This window comes from Apteryx mantelli, chromosome 1, assembly GCF_036417845.1.
Source record: "Apteryx mantelli isolate bAptMan1 chromosome 1, bAptMan1.hap1, whole genome shotgun sequence".
In the NCBI taxonomy this organism is placed as follows: Eukaryota; Metazoa; Chordata; class Aves; order Apterygiformes; family Apterygidae; genus Apteryx; species Apteryx mantelli.
In genome coordinates, this window is record NC_089978.1 from 93,652,027 (window position 1) to 93,670,001 (window position 17,975).

Genomic DNA, 17,975 nt, shown 5'->3' on the forward strand with positions numbered 1-17,975 from the left:
CTTCAAAAAAGGCCAAAACCATGATCCAGGTAACTACAGGCCAGCCAGGCTCAGTTCAGGCCCATGGAGCAAGTCCTCTTGGAATATATTTCTGGGCATGGGAAGAAGAATGTGACTGGGAGTGGTCAGCATGGATTTATCATGGGTAAATCATGCCTAACCAACCTGATTGTTATTCTATGATAAAGTGATGTGGTTTGTGGACAATGGAGAGCAGTAGATACCTTGATTGCAGCAAGCCTTTCAACACCACTTCTCACAGGAGTTTTATATCCAAGTTGGAATATTATGGTTTATATAGGTGGACAACTAAATGGGTAAAAAACCTGGTTAGATTGTCAGGATTGGAGGGTAGTAGTTAAATGGGTTGTACTCTACTTGGTGGCCATAACAAGCACAGAATCACAGGGGTTTATCCTGAGACCTGTCCTGTTTAACATACTCATCAGTGACTTGAAGAGGTGGTGGAGTTTGCAGGTATTACCAAACTGAGGGTCGAAAAAGTCCATATGCTCAAGTGTAAAGATGCCATTCAGAGGGACATAGACAGGCTGGAAGACTGGGCCAACAGGAACCTCGTGAAATTCAGCAACAACAAATGGGAAGTCCTGCACCTGGGAAGGAAGAACCCCTTGTAACTATACAGGCTGGGCACTGACTGGCTGGGGAGCAGCTCTGTGGAAAAGGACCTGGGCTGCAAGCTGGACGTGTACCAGCAGTGTGCCCTGGCAGCAAAGAAGGCCACAAGCATCCTGGGCTGTATTAACAGCAGCACAGATAGCAGATCGAGGGAAACTCTAACCCCTCTTCACTCAGCACTTGTTAGACCGCATCTAGAATATTGCATCCAGTTTTGGGCCCCCAATACAAGTCACCAACAAACTGGAACATATTCAGTGGAGGGTCGCCAAGGGGGCTGGAGCACTTACCCTGTGAGGAGAGGCTGAGGGAACTGGGCGAACAGACAGCTTCAGGGAACCCAGTAGTGGCCTTTCAACATCTATGAGGAGGTCATCAAGATGACGCAGCCAGACTCTTCACAGGGGTGCATGGTGGAAGGATGAGCCAACAGGGGTAAGTTGAAACATGAGAGGTTCAGACTAGATATAAGGGTTTGTTTGTTTTTTTCCCCCACGAGGACAGTGAAACAGTGGAATACATTCCCGAGAGGTTGTGCAGTCTCTGTCCTTGGAGGTTTTCAAGACCTGATTGGTCAAAGTCCTAAGCAACCTGGTCAACCAAGTGCTGATCCTGCTTTACGCAGGATTTTAGACTAGGTGACTTCCTGAGGTCCTTTCCAGCCTGAATTATTCTGTGATTTTCTGACTCTAATTGCAAAAATCAAAATCTTTTATAAGTCACCATAGCTAGATATTACATAGCACTTTGATCAGTAACTCATGACAGATGGAAATCCCTATCACATAGGGATAAGCTTCTAAAAGTGATTCTAATGAATTTTTTTAACCAAATAAAAATATATTTTTGTTCTATTTTCAACCCAAGGAAATGAGACTTTAGTCATTGTGCTGTCTGTCACTCATTTCCAACAATAAATATACAAACTTCTTTAGACAATTTCAACCAAATCTGACTGAGAAGTATCAGTCTCAAAGGTAATTATGTTGTTACTGGTTTCTGGAAAATTGGTTTTGTTTTGGGGAGAGAACAATGAGTATGTGTTGTTACTCAAGAAAAGAAAAGCAGGTAGTGCCTGTGGTCCATTTTGTTTGGCAGCTCTATTCTGACCCGCAAGCTAATACCTGTATTAATATGTGTATGCTCTATACTTGCTGTGGGAAGCACATGTGAATTTTTGGTGTTGTTTTTAAGTGTTGGTATCACAGCGTTTTAAATTCTGCTGTTGTCATAAAATACTTGTGGACAGAAAGAATAAATCACATCAGCCCAAAACTGGGGCTATACAGTCTTACAGTATTATCCTCATGTTGCTCTAATACAAAGAGAACTTCCTGAAGGTCTTAATGAAGTTATTACTAAACCCAATTTTCCTGAGTGATATCATGCATAATGATAAAGGAGAACAGCAATATTACTGTCAGTCTTATTTCCTCTTAACTAGTGTAACTTTTGAAAGAGTGTTTTCAGCTGCATGCTATGAATTAATCCCTCTTTAACTGGAAAGGAACTGGACTCTTAAGATAATTACAGAGCAGATGAAATATCTTAAAATTAAAGTCTAATTTAAAATAAAATAATATATTCCAGGAAGCAACAAAGTATAGCATATTAGAAAGAGCTACTTTTAATTGGTCAATGGTATAGTTCTCCCAAAAATACAGCAAACAGAAAATAGGCATTTTGTTTACTTTTACAGAAAATTTCTGGAATGCTCTGCTTAAATTTAAGAAGGGAATTTATTTTCTGTGTTGAATAAAACAATGTCTGTGGTTTCCAGATAAGTAAATACAAGGCTAAAATAATCTCAAGTGTATAAATTGCAAATGTTTTGAAACAGAGGCTATCCTCAAAATGTGCACTGTATCTAGTACTATAAGAGCCAATGCAGGCACAGTTTTTCCAGGGGCTGTCAACATACACCTTACTAAGAACTCCAGGCTGAGAATAACAAAGTGTGCTGGGCTCCTGGTACTAAAAATCTTATCAATGGAAAACTCTGTTTTCTGCTGTACAAATTCTACTTGGAGAGAGCATGGAAAGTGAAATGGACTATTCAAACAGAAAGCTGCAATAATGAAGGAACATACCATTTTCCTCTTCAATACTCTCACCTTCCAGAAGTAAGGCTATCTTTTCCTCTTCCCAGAAAAGAGAAGGGTGCCATGAGATACGGAAGATATCCATGTTCATTATATTCTGTGCGACTAAACCAGAACTATTTGCCAACAACTTTATGTCAAACAAAATAATAATTTGTTAGGAAATCAAGAACTGAAGTCCAACCCAGAATTCTACATTGCACTCCCATAATTTTCTGGATCAAACCAGCAGTAGTGAGTGGATTTTGCCAAAAACACCTCAAAAGCTGACTTGCTGTTCAAGAAAAGGAAATTTGACAACTCATCAACTCTACTGAATTACTGAAGCTCACCAGGGCAGAAGACAGAACTTTTTAAGTCACATAACTTTCTAAGTCTCTAAACTATTACTGTAAAGGTCTATTACTACCACCAAATTTGCTGCTTTCTACTCTAAACACAATGTAAAGTTTTTGACTCTTAGACACACAAGAATATATATATGTAAAACATTTAACAAAAGAAAAATTGCACACAAGCTCTCTTGGAGGAAGAAAGAGAGAATACTATTTATTAAATGACAGCCAGAACACTAACTGCTGAGAAATGACAGTAATGAAAACCATATAAAAAGAGAAAGTTATAACTTCTGACTTTTGCTATAGATGTTAGAAGACTAGGCTTCATCTATCGTCAAAAAATACTCTCCCAGGAAGAACTTAAGGTAGGTGTACCCTGCACCAGGGCAACTGGAGTGCAGCAATGCCCTTAGAGGCATTGAGGGAATTCTGGAAAGGAGCTCACCTTATGTACAGTTCCTGCAGCATCATCCCTCCTTCTGTGCACAGTTGACCAAATATTCAACTAACTAAAAAATGCTCATGTATCACAACCTACTGATTCAATACCAACAGTGAAAGAATGCCTTCATTGTCAATGCTTATAGAAAGTAATAAAAATCATAGCAAATAAGGCATCAGACCTGATGAGATACTGCAGCTCTCCTAGGCTATTTGATGTAGCTAAGCTTGAATGAGTTCTGCCAGTGTTTTGAAATGGCTGGACATAATTCAGGTCCAGCTGTGAAATACCATAGCTGCACTGGCATAGCATCACCCCTCAAGCAAGTATAGCCTGCATTTCAGCTGGGTTGCTAAGCTTAAGACACTGACTACAGTGTCATATTATCTCTGATATCTGACTTGAAGGCCCAAGATGGTTCATACGCAGACAGTTCAGAGGCAATTTGCTTCTGCCCATATCTGCCTTCATAGACATTTCCTCAGTTCCCCAGCCCACATATTCATGACTAAGCTGTAATATTTCACAGTGAAATTCTGTGTTTTAGTTTATACAGCAGAAAAAGTCACTACAATCATTTTTTGTATTAGTGTGATGCATTTTTGTCACTGAGCATTTTACAGTAAAGTTATGCTAACTTATGCTAATTGCCAGGTATGGAGGTTGGCGACTTAAAAGCATTCAAGATTCTTTTTCAGCAGAAACACTTTCACAGTCAGCAAAAATGCATGTGATTTCAGATGAGACACTCAGACCTGCTTAATAAAAGAAATTCTGAATTAGTTATTTTCACTTCATTCTACCCTACAAACTCCTTCAATTCCCATATCAAGAATTGTCCATATTAAGTGCTAATCATTCTTGTATGACAGTGATTTAATATATACATTTCTCTATCCAAAAGCTATAGCTTTATTTCTTGTCCTGTCTCATATTTTGTATTTAAGCTTTAACAAATAATTTTAAATTTTACCTGTTGCTATTCCATTTAGAAAATGGTCTTAGATATATTGCTCTATGAAAATAGGCATTTTAATGGGTGTACGCAAGGAGGAATTGTTTTCCAGCTTATGTTGAAAATTAAATCTTTCTAGTTAAAATCTAGATAACAAAATATTCCCATGTGCTTTGGGTATCTTCACATTATAAATATTGACAGAAAGCCATATCTAGATTTCCCATAATAAAAGCATTTATACGCTATATTATACCTGACCATGAACACCATCTTTTTAAGGAACCAATGAAACCTAACCATAGGTTAACTTGATGGTGTGGTATTATGGGGGCAAATGAAATGGTGTGCTTTCTGTTGTAAGAATTAGACTCTAAGACAACTGTCATGTAGGGCACTTCTATATAGTAAGAATGGTATGGAAATAAATTAACACTCATGCTGGCTGTGAGGAACAAGTATAACGAGCTGTCTCCATTCTGCCCTTCCCAAAACCTAGATGAACCATCTGAATTGCTGTGAAAGTCAAAATGGGTTACAGTAGCCTATGCTGCATATAACTAAGGCATGTTAAATATTTTGAGATTCCATTTAAAATGAAAAAATTTCTTTCCCTCATTGAAGATGAAATAATCTGTTCTGGTTTTTACTCTCAACTTGAGGCCAGGACTAAGGGTAAGTCTAATAACATCACAAGACTTAAAACCTCATCAGAAATCTGTGAGCAGACACTCTTCGATGAGGGAGCAACCATTATCTGTGTCTTTTCCTCAAAATGCTTAGTCCTTGCACAAGTTGCTATCTTTCCTGCACCAGCTGGGTGAAAATAGTGCCAATTAGCATTCATGCTTGTCATTTGTTTTGTCAGAGTTAAGGCAAGGATGAAAGTAATGCTGACTGGTCTTGATGAAAAACAGGTATGTTGATGTGTTTACATCGAAATGAAATTATACCGTTTCTTGAAAGAACCTAGGTTGGGATTAATCTCTCCTAATTTTAGCTGTTTAAAAGTAATGTGTCTAGTCTAAGCTTATCATCCAGCCTCCCTAAATAGTCACACTATATAGTGTGACAGACAATTACCTGTGAATGAACTGCTTTCTGAGGGTATTTCTGAGGGTATTTAATTGAGAAGGAATTTATACAACTACTGTAAAATAGGTAGCTAACACTTGGACAGCTGAAGATAAGTTAGATGATTCACTCCCTCAATGACTTGACACTTGCAGAGCCTTACTGGTGACACAGACGGAATCTGTGGGAATCCAAACCTGAGAACCTTGGAGAAGGAAACACAAATGGTCTAAACAACCCTCCAAGGACATCTAAAAAATAAGGAAAGCAGCAACTTCAGTAATTTCATTTTTATGTTCCTTAAACTAGATCCTACAGTCAAGGCTACAAGACCTTTTTTTCTAAATGTGACTTTTATCTTTTATTATTGATTTGGATAGCTGGATGCTTTGCAAGATTACCTAGTTGTGTCATGGACAGTCACAGGGAGATTCAGGTCCCTAAACACAGATATATTGTGCTATTTTAGTGAAAAATTCATGTGAGGCTGGCCCAGGACCAATGAGACAGTTGTGCCCTTCTGGAGTTAAGAAGAGGCTTACATAGGATATCTTCAGGCATATAAATGTTTCTAGACACCTTCATTTAAGCAAGTGAATTTCCTTAGTATTTTAATACTGTCTTGCTTTGCATTGGTCAACTTTCTGTAGCTGTTATCATTCTAAGATGATGTCCCATGTTCTAAAAAGAGAGCTATACCGTGAATGCGTCACCTGGGTCATATCCAGATGTTTCAGTATTATATCTATACATTCTCATCTTAGCAAACAGAGCACAGAGACCAAATCTGATTCATAGACACCACGGGCAAGTCCCCCAGGCTTACTGGTGGTGGTCCTACAGCTATACAGAACACACACAAGTTACTTAAAATTGAAAAATAAATGCCCTCTGTGTTTCTTTTTCCCAGTATCTTGATTCAGGCATCAAAAAACTTCTCAACTTAACAAAAAATATCAGTAAGGGATTACAATAAATATTACAATGCAGTGTCAGAAATGTGACAACAAAATAGCTACTTTTCTGCCGATTAAAGGAATCTTATGTATAATACAAGTTTTCAGTATGCATTATCAAGCTCTTATGAGTATTAGAAGCCAATTTAAGTCTACCCACAAATAGCCGGGAGTTGTACTGTTGTCCAGAAGTGAAAATCATGCTTAGTATAAGACTCTTTATACGAATAACTAGTTCCTTATGGTTATTCTTGTTATAAAAATTGTTGGTCATTTGTCATGTTCATAAACCCTTCAACTTGCTTTGGCATGGTTATTCTGGATTGATGATCTTTCCCTTGTCAGTATTCCAAAGCTACTAGACTATAATTAATATAACTAAGATCGGCATATCATTTTTTTTCCATTTTTTCAGAATTAGTAAGAAACACTAAAGATATCTGGTATCAACTTTCCCACATACTCTCACAAAATTTCATTTTTATTAGATTTCAGATTAATCAGATGAACATTAGTCTAATCTATAATGTATGCCCTGGAAGATAATTCTTTAATAAGATATAAAAAAGACTAAAATTAGTTGTCTGAAAATTAATAAAAGAGATCTGTTTGAATTGTAACTCACAGTCAAGAAAACAGTTTCCAACAAGTTTGAGGCTGAGAATTTTCTGCAAAATTAAAATATTTTGTTTTTAATCAGATCCTTTTGAGTATTACTCTATTTTTTCTGCCTTGTGCTTGAAGTAATGTTTTTTACATTCCTTCTAAGTGATTTGCAACTCCTATAGAATAATTTAAAATTAATGTTTTGTTGGTATATTTTGGAAAAGTTTATTGCACCTTATTGATCTAGTGACTTCTGGCACTGTTAGAAAGAAACACTTTTCAAGAGTAGGTGTAGTTGTTCATGGAAAAAAGACTGAGGCATAAATATCCTGCTACTAGAGAAACAAGGTCTTCCATGAGTGTCAAGTTGGTAAGATATGACAAATAGTTATGGAAGCAGTCATTTTAAAATCTATTTTCTTCAAATATTCTCTTTGCCATGCTAGAATAAATAATATTTCAATTTTTTTAAATATTGTGTGTTTTCATTGAAGATCTATAGTACTTGGTCTTAGTGTCACTACATAAATTTTCATGATGAATACCATGAAACAGTGGCCAAGGCTACTGTAAAGAAGGGAGATGATTGTTAAATTCCAGCTCAGAGACAGGAAAAAAATCATAAGGTATGATATCTAAATAGTTATTCTTATTGGCATTATAACACACATCTGCCTTACAAAATTCAGATTGTATTATCTTAATGTGACTATTGAAAAAAATAATGTAGAAATTTAGCATCATGAGAGCAAAGATAAAAGTTATAAATGAAATTCTAAATTACTCTTAAGCTCACAAAAGACAAAGCATGCTGCTCCTGCTCTTTCCTGGGCTTTGGTGTACATTCAGGAAAGCTAAAAACAAAGAATCAAATGCAGCTTGACATAAGATGGTAGGACCCCTTATATCTGTAGGAAATACAGCCACTTATCATGTTCTGAAGTAATTTGTACAGGGAAACCCCCCTAATCTGCTATTAAAGAACCATGCTATATCTAGCCTTTAAAAGAAAAAAAAATTATACAATCTGTTGAAGACTAGTGTCTTGATGAGTTTGTGAAAAAAGTAAAAATTTGCATTCTTCTCAGGTGTCTAACACAACTGAAACGGTACAGTAGGATGCTCACAGTATTTTTGCTTATACTTTTTTCAATTAAATATTGCCTGTTGTAGTAAATACAGTATGAACTGTTATTCAGATACAGGAAATACACTAAAGTGACAACGTGAGACGAAAAGATTTTCAAACACTGTAGAAGAACTGGATTTGTAAAGCTATTAGAGTAGGTATGATCACAATGAATTTCTCTAACACTGGCCTGTGCTCTGCTGTAAAACTAACTGAAAATATATTGTATCTTGATTTCTTCTGAAAAACAACTCACTATAAAATTAACCGCAAAGAACCTAGATACAAATGAGGAGGTCCAGGAAATCTATTTCACACAAAAGGCAAAAGATTTCCAGAATACACTAATGCAGTAGGCAGCTAAACTGTAAACATCTTAATGATATTTACAATGAATTACTTATTTCTGAAGGAGCTGCTGAATGAGAAGAGTGGGATTAATATCCACAGAAGAAGACAGAGTTATTTTTCTGCATTAAAGTTAGGTATGCTCTTTGGAGAAGGTAAATAAAATTAATGCAAAGAGCATAATCAGCTACTCGCTCCTTCCCTTTCTCCCTGCCAAAACAAACAATCTGTGCTTTAATATAAACTTCTGAAGCTTTTGGTAGTATGCAAGAAGAGAGTGTACAAATCTGTCTTTCCCTTCCACTCAACCCTAATGAACAGCTAATTTAGGACATGTCTCCAATATACTTCAGTCAAAGTAATGACTATAATGTAGCCAGATATGTTCTTAGATTTTTTTCAACTGTTTGCATGGAGTATCCATGACTTCCAAGTCACATATATACATTCGCAAAATTAATTTTCATTTCTGCTTACACCTTTAATTGAAGGATATGATGAACTATCTATTGTGTTCAGCTGAAACACTGAAGAGTGGCTTAGTCCTTCCTCAGAGCAGAAAATTGAGGAAAAGAGCAAACATATGTTCTCAAAGAAAAAGAAGTGCTGTGTAATTGCCAAAGTAAACAATATCATTACAGTAAGCCTGCAGCACGGCAAGACATTAACAAATTTAAATCACCATTTACAAATTTAAAGCACCTGATGGCAAGTAAGGCCCTCTTAGATCTTGAGCTGCCTGTCCAGTTAGAAGATATTTAACAGATTTGTTTTTCATCAGAGTTGTGTTAATTTGTATGCAAAGTAAGAAAATATATACACATTTTTCCAAAACCAAAACTAAAGAAAACAAAGCTCCATAATGAAGTTTTTCCATTGATTCACCTATTAAGCCTCACTGGCAAACAACACATACTCAAATATATAGATTTTAAAACAAAAAAAAGCATTTTTTTTTTAAATGATGCAGCAGCATTAACACAACAATATGAATCTTACTGTATTTCTTCTTTGGGTTCTGACAGCATGTTCCCAGTGGCCAACGCCAGCATCTATGGTGCTAAACTTTGGAGCAGGACATACTCCTTCCCCATGTTTCATCAAGAGCAGGTGTTTTAACCCCTCTAATTTATTTTACCGACTATCTGGTTTGTTGATTGGCATGGTGGATTTTTTTAAGTGATTTTGTACAGCTGTTGAGTGAGGAGCTGATGAGATTTGTGAGATACTTGGTATTTTGGGAAAGATTTCTTTCTTCTCTTTTTTTTTTCCCTCCTTTTTGGTAAGTTTCTTACAAAGCTGTGAGAAAACCACCACAACAACAACAACAAAAAAAACACACAGAACCAAAACTTGATGTTTGGATTAAGAGCAAGTCAAATAGTTGAGTAACTATCTATCAGGTCACAGTTGGCAATCTTCCAGTCTGTTAGATTGCCCAGCTTTACCTCTCAAGCAAGAACTTTCTGGGAAACACAAAATGCTGTCACTTAAATCTTTTCCTATAAATCTATCAGGTGTCAGATTCCTACAAGCATTGAAATAACAGTTGAGTGAACTCACACACCACTGCCAACTACTGTTAATGTAGTCCATACAATAAAGATATATTACTGTTAGTTAGTCAGAAGTTGTTTTTTGCAGGACAAAACTATACTAAAAATATTTTAAGAGCAAATTTTGTGAGAGTTTTCCTCATTTACCTGATGGTTATAGTACAAAATGACAAAATATTGTCCAAAACTGTATATTGCAGTCTCAACTATTGAAACCTAAAATATTACTAGACTGACATTTCAAGAAAACTTGAATCACAGTAACTTTATTTTTAAAATATGAACTTAAAGTAGGAATTCAACAGGAATGTTTCCTTTCTTTTCTATGGGGCTTAGAGCAAGTTCTCTACTAGGAACTATGAGGGTAAGAAAAGTTGTTTTGTTCTTCCATTTATCATACTGATATTTGACTTTGCATTTACTTAAACAATAATGTCCATTTTATTACAACCCTTTGACTGCCTAAAACTGACAGTCAGAAGTGAACAAATAATAATAGCGTTTGCTTCTGTAACCTTCAAAATATGGAACACGCTTTCATCTAGACATGCTCCTGGGAAAGCAAAAGGAAGACAGTGCTCCAATAACATTTCCAAAACTGTCCTAAAACTTCACCATCATAAACACTGCTTCATCCATGTCTCAAGGGCAGACTTACACTGAAACTTGCACCCCTTACAGACACAAACTGCTAGAAGCAAAATGCTAAAGGCCAGGTTGTCTTCCTTCATCTCCTCCCTAGCATTCCTGTGCAGTGCAAATGCACATCACAAAGCTCAAGAAACTTTGGGGACTATCTCAGAGTTCAAAAGAAACCACTGAAACAGTGACACAGTAAAACTCACACCACAAGCAAAATATTAAAGAGAAAGTTGCGTGATTCCTGAGAGCAGTGAAGCTTATCATCACCTTGGGTTACTGTCAATCAAACTAAAAGCGGATGACTTCCCCTGGCAAACTCTAGCTGGAAAATAATCATACTTTTTCCTTCTCTAGTGCCTTTATCTGATGACCTCAAAGGACTCAACAAACATTAATTCATTTCACCTCAGAATACTTTGCGGTGCTGGCTAAATATTACTATAGTGTACATACGGGATAACTGAGCGCTAGTGTTGGTAGTCCAGTCTTTCAGCTAACAGTAAACACTTTCTCTTTACTACGAATCAGTGGAAGAAAATGCTTACAGGGAAGATACTAAAAGTTTCTAAGAGCTTGGTTTATCATACCAATAGATAAGTGTTTGGGCAAGGCTAAACTCTGGGAAATGCACAACACCCCAAATCCCCAATTGTTATCTCTGTGAGCTATTCTGCTGCAGTCTTTATTTCCAACTCATTGTCCGTATTTGTACACGGCATCAGGACAAACAGAAGAATCTTTCTTACTGCAACCAAGGCCAGGCTTAGTATTAAAAAAAAACAATAGTAGTGTGTGAGTGGAGAATCTGGAGACCTTCCCAGGTTTTAAATCTGTCTTTTTACACCTCAGAGGCTGAGGCAAAACAGAGATGACATGAGGATTATTGAATTATATTTTTTACTGGAATTCTGATTTTTTTTTACTCTCCCTCTCTCCAGCAAACTGAAATCAAAGCTGGTGACTGGCTGACTGCAGAAAGAACATGTTTACAAATCTGCAAAGTGCCAGATGTTGTCCAATCTTTTTAAACAACATACAGAGTTTACCTAGCCTTGGACTGCAGGACAAAATCAGTAGAGCCTAGGTCCATAGGAAATATTTTTTTCTTCTGGTTACTGGTTTTGTGTTTAGATTCATATCTCTTCCTAGCATACAAAACAATAATTATTTGGACTTTAAATTATTTTTTTCCGTACAATTATAATAGTTTTAAGAATAGTTTTTGAGATATGGGATATTTTAAAACATATATGTAATGTAAAAATTAATATTCTAGCAAGTTTCAATCTACTCTCTTTGGGGGTAAATGATGGTAGCACATCAAAGGGAATTGTTAATGCCAAGTTTTCAGCCCTGTCTATAACAGCTAATCTTGTAAAATTCCTATGAATGGACAATTTTCATCAATGGGCTGGTCATATATTTAAGTATGATCAGTATCATATTAAGAGTTTAGATTCTTTCCAATGAATTGTCAAAGAATTTTCTGTGGTAATTCAATAAATGCTTGAACTTCAAAACTAAGACCTTTTATTTAAGTTAAACTTATCTGATAACTCTTAAATTATACATACCACAGAAAAACCATAGTATATGCCCCAAATTTCTGTGTCACTGCCAGTAACATCTGGCATATCATCTACTTAAAAAATTAAAAGAGCAATGCTAGGATATCAACCTCAGCATTTTTTGCAGGATGACAAAAATTTTAAATATCAGATATCTTCAGGGTATAAATAAATTACAGGATTGCTAGTCTCTATTATGCTACTAACACAAGCCATGTTTGAATCATTAAAATAGATTTGGCTACTTTTTGCATCATAACACAATTCCAAAATTACAAATAATATAAATAATAGACTAAGAGAAAAATAATAATCATAGTCAACAAAAATACCATATCCTATTGTAAGAGATCACTGCTGTATTTATTATCCTTTTAATGCCTTTTCATACTTCTTTATTGTCTTGCCTTACCTTATAATGTCTAATGCATAAAGGAGACTTGCAAGAGATCCCTCTGGAGTCAGGGTTACTAAGAATTCTGGCTGTGCCTAAGACATGAAGTGAGAACTGCTCCTGGAACCAGTAAATCCTCTACCATTACTTGGGATTTTACTTGGATACAGCCATCACAGGTTCAGATTTTTAAATCAATAGTGCTGTGTACGGGTGTAAAAGAATAAGTGACTAACACTATCTCGGGGAAAGGTATGGCATTTTTAATAACATAAGAATACGTATGTAATACCATGCCAGGTTTGGGTACAATGCAAGTGACAGTCAAAATATTTTCAATTTTACAAAAATGCTCACAAATTAAATTACAATTCTCTATTAACTTTCTAGTGCTTAGTTATAAGAAAGTATGGTTTGGGACTGTAAAAAGTATTTCCACAAGGAGATGAGGAAACAATCACGAACAGTAAGCCAAACACTAGTAAGTGTCATCAGAAGTAAAAATTTTTTAAAGTTACTTACGCCTGTCGGTCCTTGTACATCTTGTTAACTTTCTCCCATTGGAAATTAAGCTGAGTCAGCTTTTCCTGTATCTTTGCCGCCTCCCTCAGTGTAGCACTTTGCAAAGCTGGTATCTTCTTGCTGTGAATAACCTCTATATGACCCAACAATCTCCCCAGGCTATCTTTAATGCTCTGTAATATCAAGATTTCAGAAGAGAAAAACGAAACATCAGCTGTTGTTTATGAACAAAAGAAAGAGGGTAAAAATGCAAAATAAACAATAGCCTTGACAATAGTAACAGTTTTGCCATAACCACGTAATAATGACTCAATGTCGATCCTTTCTTGGAGATTTAATAAACTATAGGAAAAGGTGATGGCTGGAGGAAAAGCAAAGATCCATTAACTTAAGTCACTCATTAATTCCCCAGGAAATAACCCAAGCCAAGTTTACAACTGTTTTGACCTCATTTCTTCTTAAGAAAATAAAACAAAATCCCATTTCACAGACTCATTTTTAAGAGTGGTCTTTAATTATGTTGTTGTTTATGCTCCTCTTTGATACTTGTTTCAGCACATATTCCACAAATACCAAAGTAACAGCATGAAAAAATATTTTATCAGGTATCACTGGGTTTGTCTTTGACTGGATATTCACAACCCAGCACTTACCATCCTACCTGTAGTACTTTATTCTTAGTAATGTTCAGTTCTTTATGTTTCAGAAAAAGATAAAATACTTCACAGTACACCTACTAGCTGCACAAGGCTGTGTGTGGAGGAACCCAGAGGAAGAAAAACTTTATTTACTCTGGGTCCTCAACATCTGTAAAATATGTGAAAGCATTTAGAATGCTATACCTTGTCAATGGCCATTAAATAGCCATCTATCACTCCATTCAGTTCCATGACTGAATTATACAGATTTTCTTTATGCTCTATAAAGCACGATGTAAACATGCTGTGTATTCCTGTTTGGTGAACTTGGGGGGTTCAACCTCCCTACTTAACCTTTCAGAATAATCTGAATAACTGAATTGTTTAGAAAACCCCAAACTGAGCAGAGCTATTGTCATAAACTGTGTGCTGACTTAAGGATAAAAGCATTAAATGTAACAAAAAGTCCCTAGCAGAGACGTCCTCCTTGTGAACCTATACTGAGGAAATCCTCAAGCAGAGGACTTCCTGTCATCTTTCAGTCTATCATCCAAACAGCCATAATTTGGTCCTTTCTGAGATTTCCTTGCCCTTTACCAGAAAGAAGACATAAATATTTTTTTATATCAACCAAAAAGCATGAGTTACATAAGCTTACCTTTCAGCCTCACATTATGAATATTAGAAACAGAGAAATAGGAACAGATTTTGGAGGAAAAACATGCCTTTTGTGCAACTAATTTATACAGCTGTTGTTTCTTTACAGTGTTAAAGTCCTGGTAATATACATAATATGTAGCATTACTGGAGAGGAAACACAAGCAAAATGAACGTTTCTGAAACGTACTTTAATCATTAATTCTTTAAACTTTTCATTTCTGTTTCTTGTAAATGGCACCTACGAGTCCCAGCGCTACAAGGCACATGATGCAGGTTGCGTTGTTTTGGGGGATTCTGTTTTTCCCTCTGTGGTATTTGTGTTTGGAAGGAAAATAATCTCTTCCAGACCAGCCAAGACATCCACTTAAACAGAAGTGTGTCACATTTGCTGATTTCCTTCAACCAAATCAAAAAACTTTCTTCAGTGAAATGAAGTCCCTTCTTTTGAAAAGCCCTGGCCATTATTTCTTACAATGATGAAATTCCCCTTATACTTCTTATTGCCTGAATAAAACCATGAAAAAAGCCATGAAAGAATTGTAAGATGTTTTGGATTGATGACTGCACTGACCTGTTTCTAGTCTAAAGCTACACTTTCTTTCTCTAAAGATGGTTACGTTGGACTCTCCCCTTCACTCTAATGAAAGGATAACAAATATGACAATTTGTGCGTGTGAAGCACTAATTTGGATGGTGCAAAAAAAGCTTACAAAAATTTGGACCAAATTATACAAAGGAGCCAATATGCCACTGAGTCACTAAAAGTCACACATAATTCTTGAGATAGATTCAAACAGCGGCTTAAAAACAAGTATCTCCTTACTCCATTCAGAGACACAGCATTTAGTGATTTCTTAGCTTTTCCACCTTTTAATGAAATATTAACGCAGGCATGCATATGTCTCATTGAAAGTGTTGTATAGAGTAAGGGATACTCTTGGGATAAATATCTACATATTCAGCTGTTCTCCAACAATCTTTTCAAACTCCCTGCATTTCCAAAGTCATTACCTATAACTCTTCCACTCTGGTTCTGTTCCTCATTTCTTCTGAAACATGTAAGCCTCAGACTGACTACAAGCTGAGAACTTGCAAGAAAAACTGACCAACGATTCTTAGTCTTGTCAAACACAAAAATATTCTTCAGTTGCTGCACACAGATCTGCAGCAGCAGAGATAAGGGAGAATGCTGATTTGACAGAGTTATGAGAGGTACAAACTGTTAGTTTTTATGTGAACAACTCTTTCACATTACCAGCACTTTTGAAAGGCGGCAGGGATCAAAGGATGCTTGGCTATTTCGCAGTAAGCAGAAAAATAATGAGTGGTAGAAAGCCAAACAAAAAAAGAAAATTAAAAATGCCCTCTAACACACTGTCAGTCTGGTTCAACCCTGTAGCTAGAATCTGATAATTCTGTTTCACCATGCACAAAAAAAATCAGGTTTCTTTCCTTCATTCATAGAGAGTAGGCGTCAGATTTGAAGTAATACAGGAGAGATTTTGGAGGTTATAATGTACCAGAAATAGCTCAAAGACCTTTAGCATAAGTGGACTCTTCCTTGATCTATTGCTATTCTTGTTATTGCAAAAGTATCTATCCAAAGAGTGCCCTAGCCATTCTTTCACATGATTTCAGAATGATACGGAAACTGTGCACTGAATATTCATGTGTTTTTTCCTATGGGTGGTAAGTTATAAGAACATTGTAGTTATTTAGGTGCAACACAATTCAATCAATATACACAGCATCCGATGGAGGTATCATTAAAATAAAATAAAAGCTATACTAAGCACTGAGAAGCACAATATTCCATCACGTTGATATGCCTTCCCTACATCTCTGCTAAAAATTTTAAGTGTGTCTCAGATATATAGTTTGTGTCTGGTAATACAGATGAAAAGTACAATTGCCTTTTATTAGTTTCTCCCAGAGACAGAAACACAGCTACCCAATTCGATTTTAAAGAAAAGTATGATAAAACATGTTTCCATTTACTTTATCTACAACCACATAAAAAAGGATAACTTTGCTTGTTCAGTGTCCTTCAGCTCACCTAACACGAAGGATATGCATCAACAAAGTACCAAAAGGATGAAATGAAGGTCTGATCCTGCAAACTTCTGCTCACTGTTGTAATCTCACCGATACAAGTTGAAGTCCAGAGAACATTCTTGTGATAATATATTTCACAGGTAAAAAGAGAAAAGTTCTTTTGTAATAGTTTGAGTTGTTTCCCTTTGTAACATTTTTAAAGGCTTAAAATTTCCAATAATACATTTTAAAAAGATATTTATGATATCATATCAGAAAGGCAAACTATGTGATGAGCCTAGTAATCATAAATTATAATATTTAAAGGGTGTTTAAATGGTATTTTTACTTAGGAAAACTTGATTTTGCTCAAGATTTTGCCTTTCATCTTTATGGTTTACTAGTATTACTGAATAGAAGATCAGAAGCTGTATTACTTTCTCTGTTTCTGGTGCTTGTGGTTTCAGTGGTTCATTGTCAGAAATAATGACACCTGAACTTTAGATCCTGTACATAATCCTTACTTACTGAAGATTAAAGATCACAACCCTGGTTCACATTGTTAGGAATATATATTTTTGGTTTTGTGCTTGTTTTTGTGCTTGATCTTTTAAATGGAATTTGCTTTTTACATATTCTACACCAGAGAATTCTTGGATGAACTCAATCATGAAATGAATAGTGTTATGCTTGGAATTTAGCAAGCAGAGTGAAAGCAAACAAGAATTAAGCCAGCTGCACAAAGTCAGTGAAATTGTTAAAAAGAGACAGTGGCTTGAGGATTCTGTTACCTCCCATTTCTATTCAATATTCCAAAACGTGATCTTTGGGAAGACTTTCCAGCCCTAAATCTGTTAACTTACATGCTTTTCGTACAAAGTAAATAATATAAGAAACAACATTGTGCTTGGTATTTTAAACCTGAAACCTAGAATGGAATGGAATAAATATATTGCTCGACATTTATACAAAAATGAAACAGAAGAAATGTAGGACAGACATTCAGCAAAGGAAATGTCAGTTCTGTTGATTAAAATCTATTGTAGTTTTAAATATCTGAGGTTTTATATAGGGAATGTCACACAATGTCCACTATGATATCTAGGACTCTTCAGTATTTAGGTGTAATTTAAATTATTCCTTTCTCTATGCATTATACTTTACCTGCCTACCACCATTTCTTATATCATTGCTGTGCTCCATTGCTTAGCATTATGGGAATTTTCTGAATTTTCTGAATTTTCTGAAAGTTCACTCCTTTTTCCTGGTTTGAATCAAACTAGACTGTCACTTTCAAGTCTTTCGAATTTATTGCTCATACTTTTCTTTACAAACATTTAGGAACTGCATCAAACAATATTACTTTTCAGGA

At 35.8% G+C, this 17,975-nt stretch overlaps 1 protein-coding gene across 1 annotated transcript in view; it reads right to left on the minus strand.

Annotated features, from left to right (window-relative positions):
• Positions 1-17,975, minus strand: part of DMD (dystrophin) — a 1,189,181-nt gene that overhangs the window by 669,103 nt on the left and 502,103 nt on the right. Inside the window, exon 43 of the mRNA XM_067297573.1 lies at positions 13,272-13,444. Within this exon, the coding sequence (XP_067153674.1) occupies positions 13,272-13,444 (173 nt within the window). The remainder of the gene's footprint in view (positions 1-13,271; positions 13,445-17,975) is intronic.